The 19,363-nt window shown below is 45.1% G+C and overlaps 1 protein-coding gene across 13 annotated transcripts in view; it reads right to left on the bottom strand.

Annotated features, from left to right (window-relative positions):
* Nucleotides 1-19,363, bottom strand: part of LOC137344858 (elastin-like) — a 306,346-nt gene that overhangs the window by 174,873 nt on the left and 112,110 nt on the right. For all 13 annotated transcript variants that reach the window (XM_068008078.1, XM_068008072.1, XM_068008082.1 and 10 more), the window contains 4 exons: nt 16,439-16,510; nt 14,523-14,558; nt 8,151-8,222; nt 6,223-6,258 (listed from right to left, as the gene is read on the bottom strand). In XM_068008078.1, coding sequence (XP_067864179.1) covers nt 6,223-6,258; nt 8,151-8,222; nt 14,523-14,558; nt 16,439-16,510 — 216 coding nt within the window. The remainder of the gene's footprint in view (nt 1-6,222; nt 6,259-8,150; nt 8,223-14,522; nt 14,559-16,438; nt 16,511-19,363) is intronic.

Here is a 19,363-nt window from a genome sequence, read left to right on the forward strand (position 1 = left end):
CATTGCAGTATTACGAAGACTACTGGTCACAAAGCTTGAATTGTTGCTTTCATTTGGTGTAAGGACAGATTGTGGAGTGTGATCAAAAGTTCAAATGCATTCAGTTCAGTGACTGAATTAGTAGAAATGATCTTTGATGAGGAAGAAAGAGTTTATTCGATTGTTTAGATTTCGGATGTGATCTCCACATATTTCCTGGGGGCCACCGGTGACACCACGAGTGTCTCTCAGTCATCTGCAGATAAGTGTATACAACAGGTCACGGATGGCGTGTTTTCTAGGGCAGCCAACTATGTCATCTTCCCCTGTGACGACATCAGCCAGACAGAGAGGGCAGTGGGTTTCAATTTTCTCACTGGCTTCCCACGGGTGCAGAGCACAATTGATTGAACACACACAGCAGTCTGTGGACCTCCACATGAGCCAGGACTGTTCATCAACGGAAAGGGATATCACTCCATCAATGCGCGGCTGGTTTGTGACCACCAGAACAGATTTCTGCAGGTGTGTGCCAAATTCCCTGGCAGCTGCCACGATTCCCTCATTTTGCGTGTGTCCAGCATCCCGGCCCTCTTCCACGAAGAAGGTAGACTTAAGGGCTGGCTCCTTGAAGACAAGGGATACCCCTGCAGACGTGGCACATGACACCTCTGAGAAACCCCACCAGCACGACACAGCAACAGAACAACGACAGTCACATCATCACCAGGCCTGTCATTGAACAAGCCATAGGACTGCTCAAGATGCACTTCAGGTGCCTGGATCGATCTGGGGGAGGCCTTCAGTACTCACCAGTGAGAGTGTGCAGAATAATAGTCGTGTGTTGTGTCCTGCACAACATCGCTTAACAGAGAGGGTCACCAGTAGAGGAGCTCCACTGCGCTCATGAAGCATCCTTATCTGCCGGCAACATTGAAGAAGATGATGAGGATGAGGAGAAAGAGGAGGAGGAGATGAAGGACGGTGACGATCGGCAGCCCATCGCAAGAGCAGCGGAGCACATGGCTGCTTGTGATGCCAGACAGTCACTCATATCTAACAGGTTCTCATAATGAGACCTGCAAACTGAAGATAGTAAACTACTCAGACGGCCTGGAACAACCACCAACACCAGCCCCCCACACTCCGCTTGCACAAAACAGTCCTTCAACCACGCATACACCCATTGTAAACGGGCCCAATGGGTGCCATCAAGTCTTGGTGTTCATGATGAAGCACATGAAAGTGCATTTTCACAAAAGGGGCTCAATAATGGACAAGACGTGGCAGTGGTCGTGACAATTATAACATTTAATGTGCATGCAAGAAAAAACAAATATAAATGACAAACGTGACATTGCGTCAGACAACCTTGTGCATATCCTTGGTGATTACAAAACCATAGCCTTTCACTTCCTACTGCTTCTACATGGTGCATTCCCTGTGGCTTCAGCAGAGTTAGTGGCAGGTTGCTCAGGTCCTTGCCCTGACTGCTGACATACTCTCGGCCTACGACCTCTGGGTTTTGGAGCCCGTGAGGGCCCCGCCAAAGATTGCTCCACCTGCATCCATGCAGGGGCAGACTCAGCCAATGGGAGAGGAGGCAGCGTTGTGGGTACTGGTTGGGATCGGGGGGTGGGGGTGAGTCATGGGTGCGCTTTGAGTGGAGTTCCCACTTCCATGACCCCTTTTGCCATCATCCCTCTCCTGGGCAAGGGCCACATCACTTCTACCACTCTGCCAGATAACTGCTTGGAGAAGACCTGTGACACGTTTGAAGGCCACGGCTAAAGTATCTGTCTGCCTGTTTAAGGCGGCAGACATGCTGGCATCCAGAGTCTGCACGGCCGTTGTCATGGCCTGAATGGACTCATTTGTGAGCCGTGCTTGAAGCTCAATGGAGGCTGCCATTCTCTCCAACAAAGACATTCACGCACTTACCTGCGCCACCATTCCACTGTTGCTGGAGGTGGACTCCTCCATCCTCTGTGCTATGGTGGAGAGTGTGCGTGGCGTGTCTTCCATTACCTTGCAAAGGTGCAACTGTACCTCTATCATTCACATTCTCAACAATGGCCCCCGGGGTTCAGCATCTGCGTCCAGCTGAGCAGAGCTTGGTGATGAGTGCGTCCCCCGTCACGGACTCGCCACAGCTGCCCCTGCCACCAGCATCTGCTCATGCACACTTGTGAGTGGTGAATTACCAAGTGATAACCCAACTATCTGCCTAACAGGACCCACCGAAGTGCCAATATCTGGGCTGTACACGGCTGGATATGATGTGACGGTGCGCCCTCAGAGGAATGGAGCTCCTCTGAGGAATCGCCCTCTTCTGTGGCGCGTGACTCCTCATCAATCCTTGAAGGCCCTTGAAGAGAATATAAAGCAATATCAACAATCATCACAGAAGTTAGTTTGCAATGAGCATGTAGAGGTGTGCAACAGGTGAATCATTGATAACATCAATTCATGTTGTGTGTGAAGGATGTTAAAGTTCTGTCACCAGCCGTTTGCAGGTTCCCAGTCTCGCCATCTCTGACGGCCAGGCATCCAACAGTGCGGCTGAGCTCCAAGGCCTCCTCCTCTGTCAGGGGCACTATTTGTGGTGGCCGCCCTCCAGTTCTACTCCTCTCCCGTGCATTTTGCGCTCTCTTCTCCTAGGGGAGAAAGTACAGACGTGTGAGTGAGTGAAGGTGATGTGGTACCTGATGGATGCATTGCTCTGGGTCAGGCTGCCAACGAAAGATGCATCAGAGGGTGAGTAGCAGACAGATTCATCACATTGCATCAGGGTTGGAGTGAGTGGGAGTGGTGGGTTCACAGATGGGGAGGTGAGGAACTGCACAGAAAGTGAAGGTAAGTTGATAATGAGACTTAAGTGGGTGTGAGGAGTGACGTGATGGAGTCGGCTTGGCAAGCAGAGTGAGAGGGGGGATAATGTACACCACAGAATGTAGGTGAATCAGTAACTGTACTCACTTTTCCTGACCTGGTTAGGTCATTAAAGCGCTTCCTGCACTGCACCCACGACCTTGCCACAGTGCTTCTGCTGCTCAGCTCCTCTGTCACCTCGAGCCAGGCCTTCTTGGTGGCAGAGGCAGGGTGCTTCCTCCGATCAGCCAGGTGCAGTATGTCTCTCCTGCTCCTCACGCCGACCAATAGCAACTCAAGAGAAGAGTCGTTAAAACGGGGTGATGCTGTACTCCTTTGGTGCTCCATATCTGCAAATTCCTCCTTTCTCCCTCAAAACCCATGGTTGCAGTGGCCCTTTAAATACTCCAGTTCCCAGCACGTGATTCGGGTGCGCAGTCGGCCTGCTGCGCAGCTCAGAGATACGAAACCCGGAAGTTACATTAAGGGCCTTCAACTGAGTCGCGATCACTCGAGCCAACACACAAAATTTTTCCAGGTTTCCCACGCAACTATTCACCACCCCCCGCCCCTGCTGAGTTCCCACCATGTTAAAATTATGCCCTATATGTGAAAAGCTAGAATGTGCAACAGTTCAGCAGTTCTTCCAAAATTCTGGTACTTGATTAGATGAATAATCTATTTCAATTTCTGCTTGAGACTATACATTATGATTTCATAAGCCAATTCAGAAAGCTTTACAAGAAAATTAAGCTGACTAAATTTATCATGACAGAAACTAGGACTGTGTTTAGTGAATCAACAATTTATTTCATATTCCATTCAAAGTTCTTATCAAGGATAGCTGAACTATTACAGACTTTCTTATTATACACTTGGTATTTGTCGATTTTTGATCTATTATTATTTTACTGTAAATTTTTTAACTGCATTATTCTGAAAACTCTGGTCTGTGTGTGATATCTGCCATTCTCTGGAGCACAACAGAAGGGCAGAGTGTGAAATGAAAGCTGCAAAAACTAACTTTGGAAGATTTGGTGAAAACACAACACACAAAGCAACACACCTGGGTCAACCACATTGAGGCTCTGGGTCACCCTGGCATTGAAGGTGATGAATGTACTGAGCAAGATATTGTACGATCAGGTTTCAGTCAGTCAAGGGTGTCAGTGTTCATAATCCATTGAAAGAAGTTCTAATAAAGGGTAGCTGACCCATTACAGACTTTCTCATTATACATTTAGTATTTGTTGATTTTTAATCTATTATTATTTCACTGTAAATGTTGTAACTGCATTATTCTGTAAACTCTGATCTGTGTGTGATATCTGCCATTCTCTGGAGCATAACAGAAGGGTGGAATGCAAAATGAAAGCTGCAAAGGCTAACTTTGGAAGCTTTGGAGAAAACACTACACACAGAGCAACATTACGGGTCAACCACATCGAGGCTCTCGGTTGATCACCTTGGCATTGAAGGTGATGAATGTACCGAGAGAGATATTGTACGATCAGGTTTCATTCAGTCAAGGGTCATTGTGATCAGCCTGGCACTGTCCATCACTTTAAAGAACCGTAATGATGCTTGGGGCAACCTGCTCAGTTTCCACCACAAGAAAGGGCATGGAGGTTCTTTGAAAAGCATTGAGATACTGTAACCATAGGGAATGGAAAGGTGGATTTGAGACAACTCTGGGAAGAGTGTGATATAAAATGAAGTAGACATGAAGATCTTAGATTCCCTCAGCTTCTGAGACACACCCTTTGAAAGGGAAGCGTATGAAAGGGCCTCAGTATCAGAATGTAACAGCAGGACTCCGTGTCTTTAAGGGCCAAGAGAGACCAAAGCTCTCTCAGCAAGAAACTGGCCCCTGCAGACATATGAATGATTTTTAGCTGGTGGGAAAAGACTAACCAAGCTGTTAATGTACTTGTATGAACGCCAGACCCCCAATAGCATCAGTCAGTGCCAAGCAATTGTCAGCTGTTAATGCTATGCACCTCCTTGAGGAAAGCTTGGTATTGCGCTGCATTGAGACTATAAACAGTACTATTGCAAGTATTGCACCACACCCATATATGCTCCATCCCTGTTAATATACAAGTAGTGCAACATGGCACTAAATTGACATGACAAAAAGGCACCAGTGAGTAACAGCAGGGTTCAAACATAGGAACAGGAGAAGGACACACCGCCCCTTCAGCCTGTTCCACCATTCAATTTGGTCATGGCTGCCATGTACCTTAACTACATTTACTAGCTTTGATCCAGATCATTAGATGTCCTTACCTAATAAAAATCTATCAACCTCTATTAATCTCAGTATTGAAAATATCAAGTGACCCAGAATCCAGTGTCTTTTGGGGGAAGACAGTACCAAATTACCACTACCCTTTGTGTGAAAAGGTATTTCCTGATTTCATTCCTAAATGGCCCAACGCTATTTTAAAATTACGTCCCCTTAAAGCCTACGAATATGACCCTCATTGATTCTAACTGATATGTCTAACTGTACCCAACGTTGGAATGGGATAGGTAAGAGGTGTTTTACTTGCACAATTCTGTTCCTGCAACTTCCCTTGACAGATTACCTAAACCCTCTAATGCTGGTGTTAACTGATGTGGCACAAGAATCTGGGGTAAATATGCTACAAAGCTGTACCATGATACAACAGGTGGTACCTGAGGAAGCCATTGTGTATGTCTGAGAATATGATGTTTCAATCGAGTAAATTTTAAGTAACAATGTCAGTTGTACTGGTGGTCACTGTTGAATGAAGAAGAAATATTGCAAAAGAGAAATGACTACAATACTCAAGAATCTAGTGGAAAGTATGAAAATAAGCCACCAGTTTCAAACACAACTAATATTTAGTCAAATGGACAATAAATTATGAATGAAAGAATACATAATAAGTGGAGCATGGTAGAAAAGAGAGAATATTGAGCAGTTTGTGACCCTGTTACTGCCCTTGCAGCCATTTGTTTTGGCTCTGATTCTTGGCTCGTACTCCAAATTGTCTGTGTACTCAAACGTGGATACTTTTCAGTTTATGGAACTACAACCTCAGTTTCAGGCAGCAGCTTCTCAAAGCCTAACTCAATGCAGCCAAATTATAGAATGAAATTTCTTTCTAAAAACACTTCAATGTTGTTAAAGTGAAAAAAGCTGATAGTAATATTTGGACAAATCTTCCTGCCGTGAGGAAACCATTGTAACTGGGCTTCAAATTTATTCTTTACTTGATAAAGAATTTTAATTGTTATGTACATTCTATACTTGTCAAGAACAGTTTTCCTATTAATACTCTATGCTTACTAATAGAATAATATTTCAATGCTTTTACAAACTACAAAAATAGGAAGATTTACCTCCATATTTAGCAGCTTTAGCTGCCGCGTATCCACCTGCAATGACAGAGGATCGACAAGTTACGACAGAGCAGAGACCAGCTTCATACAGAGTAGCACAAGGAGTGACATTATGAAGAGTGACAGGACCATCTCATTCCAGATGAACCCCATTTCTGAAAGCTTCTATAATAATTCAAATTGTTCAAATCCAACTAACAAGTATAGTAATCTTTAAGAAAACATGGAATAAGAAAAGGCTATTTGCCCATATAATTTCCATCTCTTACATAGAGCACACACAATTTACTTTATCATGGACTTATGCGAGAACATAACAATTCTTTTATATATTAGATGGCATTACAACAGGCTACATCCAAAAAGAATTGAAGTAGCGAGGGCAAATGTCTCACAAAATAGATCCTGGTGGCTACTAGGAGTACAGAGAAGCTTGCTGGAACAAAGGTTGCTTGAGTACCCATTCGGATGGGCTACCAATAGATATCCCCAGCTCAATGGATGGTCCAGCAATTTTTGCTCAACAAGTGATGATTAATTCTGTATCTGAACCTTTGCATACAAGGACTGGTGTTCTTTGGGAGTAGTATTTGAAGCTTTTTCACTCATACTCTGTGGAAATGTTTAGAACTAATACAGAACGTTGACAGGCAGATACAACTGCTCTTGTGATTCTAGCAACTCCAATGATGCTGATCCCATCAAAATCTCGTTGAGCAATGACTCCCACATCAAATTTTACACATAGTCCCCCAATGGAGGTGGCCAACCATGGTTAGATTTTCCAAGAGAAACCTTGTTTCTTTCTGATTCGTCTGAGGTAACCCAGGAAAACCTCCGGGTTTTGATCTAATATGGCAACCTAAAGAAAGAACATGCATTTGTCACATCATCCGCATGATCCAAAGCACTTCACAACCAATTAATTATTCTTGAAGCGAAGTTACTGTATGATGTAGTTAAATGAGGAAGTCAATTTGCACAGAACAAGGTCCCGCAAACAAAAAGATGGATAACCAATTAATTTGTTTCTTTGGTCGTGCTGGCTGAGGGAGGATAACTCCGTGCTCTTCCACAAATAGTGCTGTGGGATCTTTTGTATTCTTGTGAACCACCAGGCGAGGACAACTCAGAATCTCATCCGAAAGAACACAGCTATGCATTGAAATGTTAGCCTGGATCATGTGCTGAAGTATCAGAGTGGGGCTTAAATACATAGCTGCTACTTGCCTATTTCTCATCTGAACAACTAGCGATGGGCGGATGAAGTTCAGTTGGGCACTTTGGGCTCCGCTCTGATGCCCAAGGTCTGTTGATTCACTTTTCAGGCAGGCCTTTAAATGAGTTGCTGGATGAGGTCAGCATGTGGTGTGTCACGCGCTGCGGCATACTAAAATCACAAAAGGGTCTTGCGAGAAGCAGAGGGCCCTAATTTGAATAACTTCTTCCTTAATTCTAGCATGCGCACCTGACACCAATGGAACAGCCCGATCCAACATGGCGGGCGGAGCACTTCCAGCTCGAAATTTGCGGCACTTCTTGCCTACCATGTTGGTGACTTAGGGGCCGTTTGGTGCCCAAAAAATGGGTGTAGGGTGAACGAATTTGTCGGCCAGCAACTGTGCTTCCTCAAACCTGGGGCTCCAATTAATAGGAGGCTCTCGTTTCCAGACTGGGCAGGTAGGGGATCCAAAGTCACCTCCAGGAACTCTCACTCTACTTTGATCTTGTGTGAGGCCAGGCCATGACGGCAGATTCAGACTGTATTTAAACTACAACTGCAGCATTGATACAAATTGAAAGACTATAATTATTGTGTAAAAGCACGCTAACAGACTGGATTGTAAAATTGACAATAATAATACTTACACTTTTCATTCAACTCATCTCAGTGAATCTAAAATGTTGTTAATAAGAGATCAAATTACCTGGAACGCCTCCAGGTACACCCCCTGCAAAGGCTCCAGGTACAGCCCCTGGAACTCCTCCTGGTAAACCCCCTAGAATGCCAGCACAGGAGAGTTACACTCATCAATATGTCAAATAAACCTAAAAGAAGAACATACTATTGGTACTAAAACATTGCAGTATTACGAAGACTACTGGTCACAAAGCTTGAATTGTTGCTTTCATTTGGTGTAAGGACAGGTTGTGGAGTGTGATCAAAAGTTCAAATGCATTCAATTCAGTGACTGAATTAGTGGAAATGATCTTTGATGAGGAAGAAAGAGTTTATTCTGTTGTTTAGATTGCGGATGTGACCTCCACGTATTTCCTGGGGGCCACCGGTGACACCACTAGGGTCTCTCAGTCATCTGCAGATAAGCGTATACAACAGGTCACGGATGGCATGTTTGCTAGGGCATCCGACTATGTCATCTTCCCCTGTGACGACATCAGCCAGACAGAGAGGGCAGTGGGTTTCAATTTTCTCGCTGGCTTCCCACGGGTGCAGGGCACAATTGATTGAACACACATAGCAGTCTGTGGACCTCCACATGAGCCAGGACTGTTCATCAACGGAAAGGGATATCACTCCATCAATGCGCGGCTGGTTTGTGACCACCAGAACAGATTTCTGCAGGTGTGTGCCAAATTCCCTGGCAGCTGCCACGATTCCCTCATTTTGCGTGTGTCCAGCATCCCGGCCCTCTTCCACGAAGAAGGTAGACTTAAGGGCTGGCTCCTTGAAGACAAGGGATACCCCTGCAGACGTGGCACATGACACCTCTGAGAAACCCCACCAGCACGACACAGCAACAGAACAACGACAGTCACATCATCACCAGGCCTGTCATTGAACAAGCCATAGGACTGCTCAAGATGCACTTCAGGTGCCTGGATCGATCTGGGGGAGGCCTTCAGTACTCACCAGTGAGAGTGTGCAGAATAATAGTCGTGTGTTGTGTCCTGCACAACATCGCTTAACAGAGAGGGTCACCAGTAGAGGAGCTCCACTGCGCTCATGAAGCATCCTTATCTGCCGGCAACATTGAAGAAGATGATGAGGATGAGGAGAAAGAGGAGGAGGAGATGAAGGACGGTGACGATCGGCAGCCCATCGCAAGAGCAGCGGAGCACATGGCTGCTTGTGATGCCAGACAGTCACTCATATCTAACAGGTTCTCATAATGAGACCTGCAAACTGAAGATAGTAAACTACTCAGACGGCCTGGAACAACCACCAACACCAGCCCCCCACACTCCGCTTGCACAAAACAGTCCTTCAACCACGCATACACCCATTGTAAACGGGCCCAATGGGTGCCATCAAGTCTTGGTGTTCATGATGAAGCACATGAAAGTGCATTTTCACAAAAGGGGCTCAATAATGGACAAGACGTGGCAGTGGTAGTGACAATTATAACATTTAATGTGCATGCAAGAAAAAACAAATATAAATGACAAACGTGACATTGCGTCAGACAACCTTGTGCATATCCTTGGTGATTACAAAACCATAGCCTTTCACTTCCTACTGCTTCTACATGGTGCATTCCCTGTGGCTTCAGCAGAGTTAGTGGCAGGTTGCTCAGGTCCTTGCCCTGACTGCTGACATACTCTCGGCCTACGACCTCTGGGTTTTGGAGCCCGTGAGGGCCCCGCCAAAGATTGCTCCACCTGCATCCATGCAGGGGCAGACTCAGCCAATGGGAGAGGAGGCAGCGTTGTGGGTACTGGTTGGGATCGGGGGGTGGGGGTGAGTCATGGGTGCGCTTTGAGTGGAGTTCCCACTTCCATGACCCCTTTTGCCATCATCCCTCTCCTGGGCAAGGGCCACATCACTTCTACCACTCTGCCAGATAACTGCTTGGAGAAGACCTGTGACACGTTTGAAGGCCACGGCTAAAGTATCTGTCTGCCTGTTTAAGGCGGCAGACATGCTGGCATCCAGAGTCTGCACGGCCGTTGTCATGGCCTGAATGGACTCATTTGTGAGCCGTGCTTGAAGCTCAATGGAGGCTGCCATTCTCTCCAACAAAGACATTCCCGCACTTACCTGCGCCACCATTCCACTGTTGCTGGAGGTGGACTCCTCCATCCTCTGTGCTATGGTGGAGAGTGTGCGTGGCGTGTCTTCCATTACCTTGCAAAGGTGCAACTGTACCTCTATCATTCACATTCTCAACAATGGCCCCCGGGGTTCAGCATCTGCGTCCAGCTGAGCAGAGCTTGGTGATGAGTGCGTCCCCCGTCACGGACTCGCCACAGCTGCCCCTGCCACCAGCATCTGCTCATGCACACTTGTGAGTGGTGAATTACCAAGTGATAACCCAACTATCTGCCTAACAGGACCCACTGAAGTGCCAATATCTGGGCTGTACACGGCTGGATATGATGTGACGGTGCGCCCTCAGAGGAATGGAGCTCCTCTGAGGAATCGCCCTCTTCTATGGCGCGTGACTCCTCATCAATCCTTGAAGAGAATATAAAGCAATATCAACAATCATCACAGAAGTTAGTTTGCAATGAGCATGTAGAGGTGTGCAACAGGTGAATCATTGATAACATCAATTCATGTTGTGTGTGAAGGATGTTAAAGTTCTGTCACCAGCCGTTTGCAGGTTCCCAGTCTCGCCATCTCCGACGGCCAGGCATCCAACAGTGCGGCTGAGCTCCAAGGCCTCCTCCTCTGTCAGGGGCACTATTTGTGGTGGCCGCCCTCCAGTTCTACTCCTCTCCCGTGCATTTTGCGCTCTCTTCTCCTAGGGGAGAAAGTACAGACGTGTGAGTGAGTGAAGGTGATGTGGTACCTGATGGATGCATTGCTCTGGGTCAGGCTGCCAACAAAAGATGCATCAGAGGGTGAGTAGCAGACAGATTCATCACATTGCATCAGGGTTGGAGTGAGTGGGAGTGGTGGGTTCACAGATGGGGAGGTGAGGAACTGCACAGAAAGTGAAGGTAAGTTGATAATGAGACTTAAGTGGGTGTGAGGAGTGACGTGATGGAGTCGGCTTGGCAAGCAGAGTGAGAGGGGGGATAATGTACACCACAGAATGTAGGTGAATCAGTAACTGTACTCACTTTTTCTGACCTGGTTAGGTCATTAAAGCGCTTCCTGCACTGCACCCACAACCTTGCCACAGTGCTTCTGCTGCTCAGCTCCTCTGTCACCTCGAGCCAGGTCTTCTTGGTGGCAGAGGCAGGGTGCTTCCTCCGATCAGCCAGATGCAGTATGTCTCTCCTGCTCCTCACGCCGACCAATAGCAACTCAAGAGAAGAGTCGTTAAAACGGGGTGATGCTGTACTCCTTTGGTGCTCCATATCTGCAAATTCCTCCTTTCTCCCTCAAAATCCATGGTTGCAGTGGCCCTTTAAATACTCCAGTTCCCAGCACGTGATTCGGGTGCGCAGTCGGCCTGCTGCGCAGCTTAGAGATACGAAACCCGGAAGTTACATTAAGGGCCTTCAACTGAGTCGCGATCACTCGAGCCAACACACACAAAATCTTTCCAGGTTTCCCACGCAACTATTCACCACCCCCCGCCCCTGCTGAGTTCCCACCATGTTAAAATTATGCCCTATATGTGAAAAGCTAGAATGTGCAACAGTTCAGCAGTTCTTCCAAAATTCTGGTACTTGATTAGATGAATAATCTATTTCAATTTCTGCTTGAGACTATACATTATGATTTCATAAGCCAATTCAGAAAGCTTTACACGAAAATTAAGCTGACTAAATTTATCATGACAGAAACTAGGACTGTGTTGAGTGAATCAACAATTTATTTCATATTCCATTCAAAGAAGTTCTTATCAAGGATAGCTGAACTGTTACAGACTTTCTTATTATACACTTGGTATTTGTCGATTTTTGATCTACCTATTATTATTTTACTGTAAATTTTTTAACTGCATTATTCTGAAAACTCTGGACTGTGTGTGATATCTGCCATTCTCTGGAGCACAGCAGAAGGGCAGAGTGTGAAATAAAAGCTGCAAAAACTAACTTTGGAAGATTTGGTGAAAACACAATACACAAAGCAACACACCTGGGTCAACCACATTGAGGCTCTGGGTCACCCTGGCATTGAAGGTGATGAATGTACTGAGCGAGATATTGTACGATCAGGTTTCAGTCAGTCAAGGGTGTCAGTGTTCATAATCCATTGAAAGAAGTTCTAATAAAGGGTAGCTGACCCATTACAGACTTTCTCATTATACATTTAGTATTTGTTGATTTTTAATCTATTATTGTTTCACTGTAAATGTTTTAACTGCATTATTCTGTAAACTCTGATCTGTGTGTGATATCTGCCATTCTCTGGAGCATAACAGAAGGGTGGAATGCAAAATGAAAGCTGTAAAGGCTAACTTTGGAAGCTTTGGAGAAAACACTACACACAGAGCAACACTACAGGTCAACCACATCGAGGCTCTCGGTCGGTCACCTTGGCATTGAAGGTGATGAATGTACCGAGAGAGATATTGTACGATCAGGTTTCATTCAGTCAAGGGTCATTGTGATCAGCCTGGCACTGTCCATCACTTTAAAGAACCGTAATGATGCTTGGGGCAACCTGCTCGGTTTCCACCACAAGAAAGGGCATGGAGGTTCTTTGAAAAGCATTGAGATACTGTAACCATAGGGAATGGAAAGGTGGATTTGAGACAACTCTGGGAAGAGTGTGATATAAAATGAAGTAGACATGAAGATCTTAGATTCCCTCAGCTTCTGAGACACACCCTTTGAAAGGGAAGCGTATGAAAGGGCCTCAGTATCAGAATGTAACAGCAGGACTCCGTGTCTTTAAGGGCCAAGAGAGACCAAAGCTCTCTCAGCAAGAAACTGGCCCCTGCAGACATATGAATGATTTTTAGCTGGTGGGAAAAGACTAACCAAGCTGTTAATGTACTTGTATGAACGCTAGACCCCCAATAGCATCAGTCAGTGCCAAGCAATTGTCAGCTGTTAATGCTATGCACCTCCTTGAGGAAAGCTTGGTATTGCGCTGCATTGAGACTATAAACAGTACTATTGCAAGTATTGCACCACACCCATATATGCTCCATCCCTGTTAATATACAAGTAGTGCAACATGGCACTAAATTGACATGACAAAAAGGCACCAGTGAGTAACAGCAGGGTTCAAACATAGGAACAGGAGAAGGACACACCGCCCCTTCAGCCTGTTCCACCATTCAATTTGGTCATGGCTGCCATGTACCTTAACTACATTTACTAGCTTTGATCCAGATCATTAGATGTCCTTACCTAATAAAAATCTATCAACCTCTATTAATCTCAGTATTGAAAATATCAAGTGACCCAGAATCCAGTGTCTTTTGGGGGAAGACAGTACCAAATTACCACTACCCTTTGTGTGAAAAGGTATTTCCCGATTTCATTCCTAAATGGCCCAACGCTATTTTAAAATTACGTCCCCTTAAAGCCTACGAATATGACCTCATTGATTCTAACTGATATGTCTAACTGTACCCAATGTTGGAATGGGATAGGTAAGAGGTGTTTTACTTGCACAATTCTGTTCCTGCAACTTCCCTTGACAGATTACCTAAACCCTCTAATGCTGGTGTTAACTGATGTGGCACAAGAATCTGGGGTAAATATGCTACAAAGCTGTACCATGATACAACAGGTGGTACCTGAGGAAGCCATTGTGTATGTCTGAGAATATGATGTTTCAATCTAGTAACTTTTAAGTAACAATGTCAGTTGTACTGGTGGTCACTGTTGAATGAAGAAGAAATATTGCAAAAGAGAAAAGACTACAATACTCAAAAATCGAGTGGAAAGTATGAAAATAAGTCACTAGTTTCAAACACAACTAATATTTAGTCAAATGGACAATAAATTATGAATGAAAGAATACATAATAAGTGGAGCATGGTAGAAAAGAGAGAATATTGAGCAGTTTGTGACCCTGTTACTGCCCTTGCAGCCATTTGTTTTGGCTCTGATTCCTGGCTCGTACTCCAAATTGTCTGTGTACTCAGACGTGGATACTTTTCAGTTTATGGAACTACAACCTCAATTTCAGGCAGCAGCTTCTCAAAGCCTAACTCAATGCAGCCAAATTATAGAATGGAATTTCTTTCTAAAAACACTTCAATGTTGTTAAAGTGAAAAAAGCTGATAGTAATATTTGGACAAATCTTCCTGCCGTGAGGAAACCATTGTAACTGGGCTTCAAATTTATTCTTTACTTGATAAAGAATTTTAATTGTTATGTACATTCTATACTTGTCAAGAACAGTTTTCCTATTAATACTCTATGCTTACTAATAGAATAATATTTCAATGCTTTTACAAACTACAAAAATAGGAAGATTTACCTCCATATTTAGCAGCTTTAGCTGCCGCGTATCCACCTGCAATTACAGAGGATCGACAAGTTACGACAGAGCAGAGACCAGCTTCATACAGAGTAGCACAAGGAGTGACATTACGAAGAGCGACCGGACCACCTCATTCCAGATAAACCCCATTTCTGAAAGCTTCTATAATAATTCAAATTGTTCAAATCCAACTAACAAGTATAGTAATCTTTAAGAAAACATGGAATAAGAAAAGGCTATTTGCCCATATAATTTCCATCTCTTACATAGAGCACACACAATTTACTTTATCATGGACTTATGCGAGAACATAACAATTCTTTTATATATTAGATGGCATTACAACAGGCTACATCCAAAAAGAATTGAAGTAGCGAGGGCAAATGTCTCACAAAATAGATCCTGGTAGCTACTAGGAGTACAGAGAAGCTTGCTGGAACAAAGGTTGCTTGAGTACCCATTCGGATGGGCTACCAATAGATATCCCCAGCTCAATGGATGGTCCAGCAATTTTTGCTCAACAAGTGATGATTAATTCTGTATCTGAACCTTTGCATACAAGGACTGGTGTTCTTTGGGAGTAGTATTTGAAGATTTTTCACTCATACTCTGGAAACGTTTAGAACTAATACAGAACGTTGACAGGCAGATACAACTGCTCTTGTGATTCTAGCAACTCCAATGATGCTGATCCCATCAAAATCTCGTTGAGCAATGACTCCCACATCAAATTTTACACATAGTCCCCCAATGGAGGTGGCCAACCATGGTTAGATTTTCCAAGAGAAACCTTGTTTCTTTCTGATTCTTCTGAGGTAAACCAGGAAAACCTCCGGGTTTTGATCTAATATGGCAACCTAAAGAAAGAACATGCATTTGTCACATCATGCGCATGATCCAAAGCACCTCACAACCAATTAATTATTCTTGAAGCGAAGTTACTGTATGATGTAGTTAAATGAGGAAGTCAATTTGCACAGAACAAGGTCTCCCAAACAAAACCTTTTAATTTGTTTCTTTGGTCGTGCTGGCTGAGGGAGGACAACTCCGTGCTCTTCCACAAATAGTGCTGTGGGATCTTTTGTATTCTTGTGAACCACCAGGCGAGGACAACTCAGAATCTCATCCGAAAGAACACAGCTATGCATTGAAATGTTAGCCTGGATCATGTGCTGAAGTATCAGAGTGGGGCTTAAATACATAGCTGCTACTTGCCTATTTCTCATCTGAACAACTAGTGATGGGCGGATGAAGTTCAGTTGGGCACTTTGGGCTCCGCTCTGATGCCCAAGGCCTGTTGATTCACTTTTCAGGCAGGCCTTTAAATGAGTTGCTGGATGAGGTCAGCATGTGGTGTGTCACGCGCTGCGGCATACTAAAATCACAAAAGGGTCTTGCGAGAAGCAGAGGGCCCTAATTTGAATAACTTCTTCCTTAATTCTAGCATGCGCACCTGACACCAATGGAACAGCCCGATCCAACATGGCGGGCGGAGCACTTCCAGCTAGAAATTTGCGGCGCTTCTTGCCTACCATGTTGGTGACTTAGGGGCCGTTTGGTGCCCGAAAAATGGGTGTAGGGTGAATGAATTTGTAGGCCAGCAACTGTGCTTACTCAAACCTGGGGCTCCAATTAATAGGAGGCTCTCGTTTCCAGACTGGGCAGGTAGGGGATCCAAAGTCACCTCCAGGAACTCTCACTCTACTTTGATCTTGTGTGAGGCCAGGCCATGACGGCAGATTCAGACTGTATTTAAACTACAACTGCAGCATTGATACAAATTGAAAGACTATAATTATTGTGTAAAAGCACGCTAACAGACTGGATTGTAAAATTGACAATAATAATACTTACACTTTTCATTCAACTCATCTCAGTGAATCTAAAATGTTGTTAATAAGAGATCAAATTACCTGGAACGCCTCCAGGTACACCCCCTGCAAAGGCTCCAGGTACAGCCCCTGGAACTCCTCCTGGTACACCCCCTAGAATGCCAGCACAGGAGAGTTACACTCATCAATATGTCAAATAAACCTAAAAGAAGAACATACTATTGGTACTAAAACATTGCAGTATTACGAAGACTACTGGTCACAAAGCTTGAATTGTTGCTTTCATTTGGTGTAAGGACAGATTGTGGAGTGTGATCAAAAGTTCAAATGCATTCAGTTCAGTGACTGAATTAGTAGAAATGATCTTTGATGAGGAAGAAAGAGTTTATTCTGTTGTTTAGATTTCGGATGTGACCTCCACGTATTTCCTGGGGGCCACCGGTGACACCACGAGTGTCTCTCAGTCATCTGCAGATAAGTGTATACAACAGGTCACGGATGGCATGTTTGCTAGGGCATCCGACTATGTCATCTTCCCCTGTGACGACATCAGCCAGACAGAGAGGGCAGTGGGTTTCAATTTTCTCGCTGGCTTCCCACGGGTGCAGGGCACAATTGATTGAACACACATAGCAGTCTGTGGACCTCCACATGAGCCAGGACTGTTCATCAACGGAAAGGGATATCACTCCATCAATGCGTGGCTGGTTTGTGACCACCAGAACAGATTTCTGCGGGTGTGTGCCAAATTCCCTGGCAGCTGCCACGATTCCCTCATTTTGCGTGTGTCCAGCATCCCGGCCCTCTTCCACGCAGAAGGTGGACTTAAGGGCTGGCTCCTTGAAGACAAGGGATACCCCTGCAGACGTGGCACATGACACCTCTGAGAAACCCCACCAGCACGACACAGCAACAGAACAACGACAGTCACATCATCACCAGGCCTGTCATTGAACAAGCCATAGGACTGCTCAAGATGCACTTCAGGTGCCTGGATCGATCTGGGGGAGGCCTTCAGTACTCACCAGCGAGAGTGTGCAGAATAATAGTCGTGTGTTGCGTCCTGCACAACATCGCTTAACAGAGAGGGTCACCAGTAGAGGAGCTCCACTGCGCTCATGAAGCATCCTTATCTGCCGGCAACATTGAAGAAGATGATGAGGATGAGGAGAAAGAGGAGGAGGTGAAGGAGGGTGACGATCGGCAGCCCATCGCAAGAGCAGCGGAGCACATGGCTGCTTGTGATGCCAGACAGTCACTCATATCTAACAGGTTCTCATAATGAGACCTGCAAACTGAAGATAGTGAACTACTCAGACGGCCTGGAACAACCACCAACACCAGCCCCCCACACTCCGCTTGCACAAAACAGTCCTTCAACCACGCATTCACCCATTGTAAACGGGCCCAATGGGTGCCATCAAGTCTTGGTGTTCATGATGAAGCACATGAAAGGGCGTTTTCACAAAAGGGGCTCAATAATGGACAAGACGTGGCAGTGGTAGTGACAATTATAACATTTAATGTGCATGCAAGAAAAAACAAATATAAATGACAAACATGACATTGCGTCAGACAACCTTGTGCATATCCTTGGTGATTACAAAACCATAGCCTTTCTCTTCCTACTGCTTCTACATGGTGCATTCCCTGTGGCTTCAGCAGAGTTAGTGGCAGGTTGCTCAGGTCCTTGCCCTGACTGCTGACATACTCTCGGCCTACGACCTCTGGGTTTTGGAGCCCGTGAGGGCCCCGCCAAAGATTGCTCCACCTGCATCCATGCAGAGGCAGACTCAGCCATTGGGAGAGGAGGCAGCGTTGTGGGTACTGGTTGGGGTGGGCAGCTTAGAGATACGAAACCCGGAAGTTACATTAAGGGCCTTCAATTGAGTCGCGATCACTCGAGCCAACACACACAAAATCTTTCCAGGTTTCCCACGCAACTATTCACCACCCCCCGCCCCTGCTGAGTTCCCACCATGTTAAAATTATGCCCTATATGTGAAAAGCTAGAATGTGCAACAGTTCAGCAGTTCTTCCAAAATTCTGGTACTTGATTAGATGAATAATCTATTTCAATTTCTGCTTGAGACTATACATTATGATTTCATAAGCCAATTCAGAAAGCTTTACAAGAAAATTAAGCTGACTAAATTTATCATGACAGAAACTAGGACTGTGTTTAGTGAATCAACAATTTATTTCATATTCCATTCAAAGAAGTTCTTATCAAGGATAGCTGAACTGTTACAGACTTTCTTATTATACACTTGGTATTTGTCGATTTTTGATCTACCTATTATTATTTTACTGTAAATTTTTTAACTGCATTATTCTGAAAACTCTGGTCTGTGTGTGATATCTGCCATTCTCTGGAGCACAACAGAAGGGCAGAGTGTGAAATGAAAGCTGCAAAAACTAACTTTGGAAGATTTGGTGAAAACACAACACACAAAGCAACACACCTGGGTCAACCACATTGAGGCTCTGGGTCACCCTGGCATTGAAGGTGATGAATGTACTGAGCGAGATATTGTACGATCAGGTTTCAGTCAGTCAAGGGTGTCAGTGGTCAGACCGGAATGATGCTTGGGGTAACTTGTTCAGTTTCCACCACAGGAAAGGTGAGGAGCTTCTTAGAAAGGGACTGAGATAAGTGATGCTTTCTTTGGGGTGATGATGTGAGAACCAAATGAGTCATGAGGGTGTGTCCCTCAGCTAGCAGGACGTGAGACACACCTGCCCCTTCCCTGGATGTGCACTTATACCTGTAACCACAGGGAATGGAAAGGTTGATTTGAGACAACTGGAGGAGAATGTGATAGAGAAACAAGCAGACGTGAAGGTCCTACATTCCCTCAGCCATTAAGACACACTCTTTGAGAGGGAAGCGTATGAAAAGGGCCTCAGTACTAGACAGTAATAGAAGCACTCCGAGTCTTTAGGGAGTGAGGGAGACAAATGATCTCTCAGCAAGAAACTAGCACATGTAGAGATATGAATTAC

The sequence above is a fragment of the Heptranchias perlo genome, chromosome 28, assembly GCF_035084215.1.
Source record: "Heptranchias perlo isolate sHepPer1 chromosome 28, sHepPer1.hap1, whole genome shotgun sequence".
Classification (NCBI taxonomy): Eukaryota; Metazoa; Chordata; class Chondrichthyes; order Hexanchiformes; family Hexanchidae; genus Heptranchias; species Heptranchias perlo.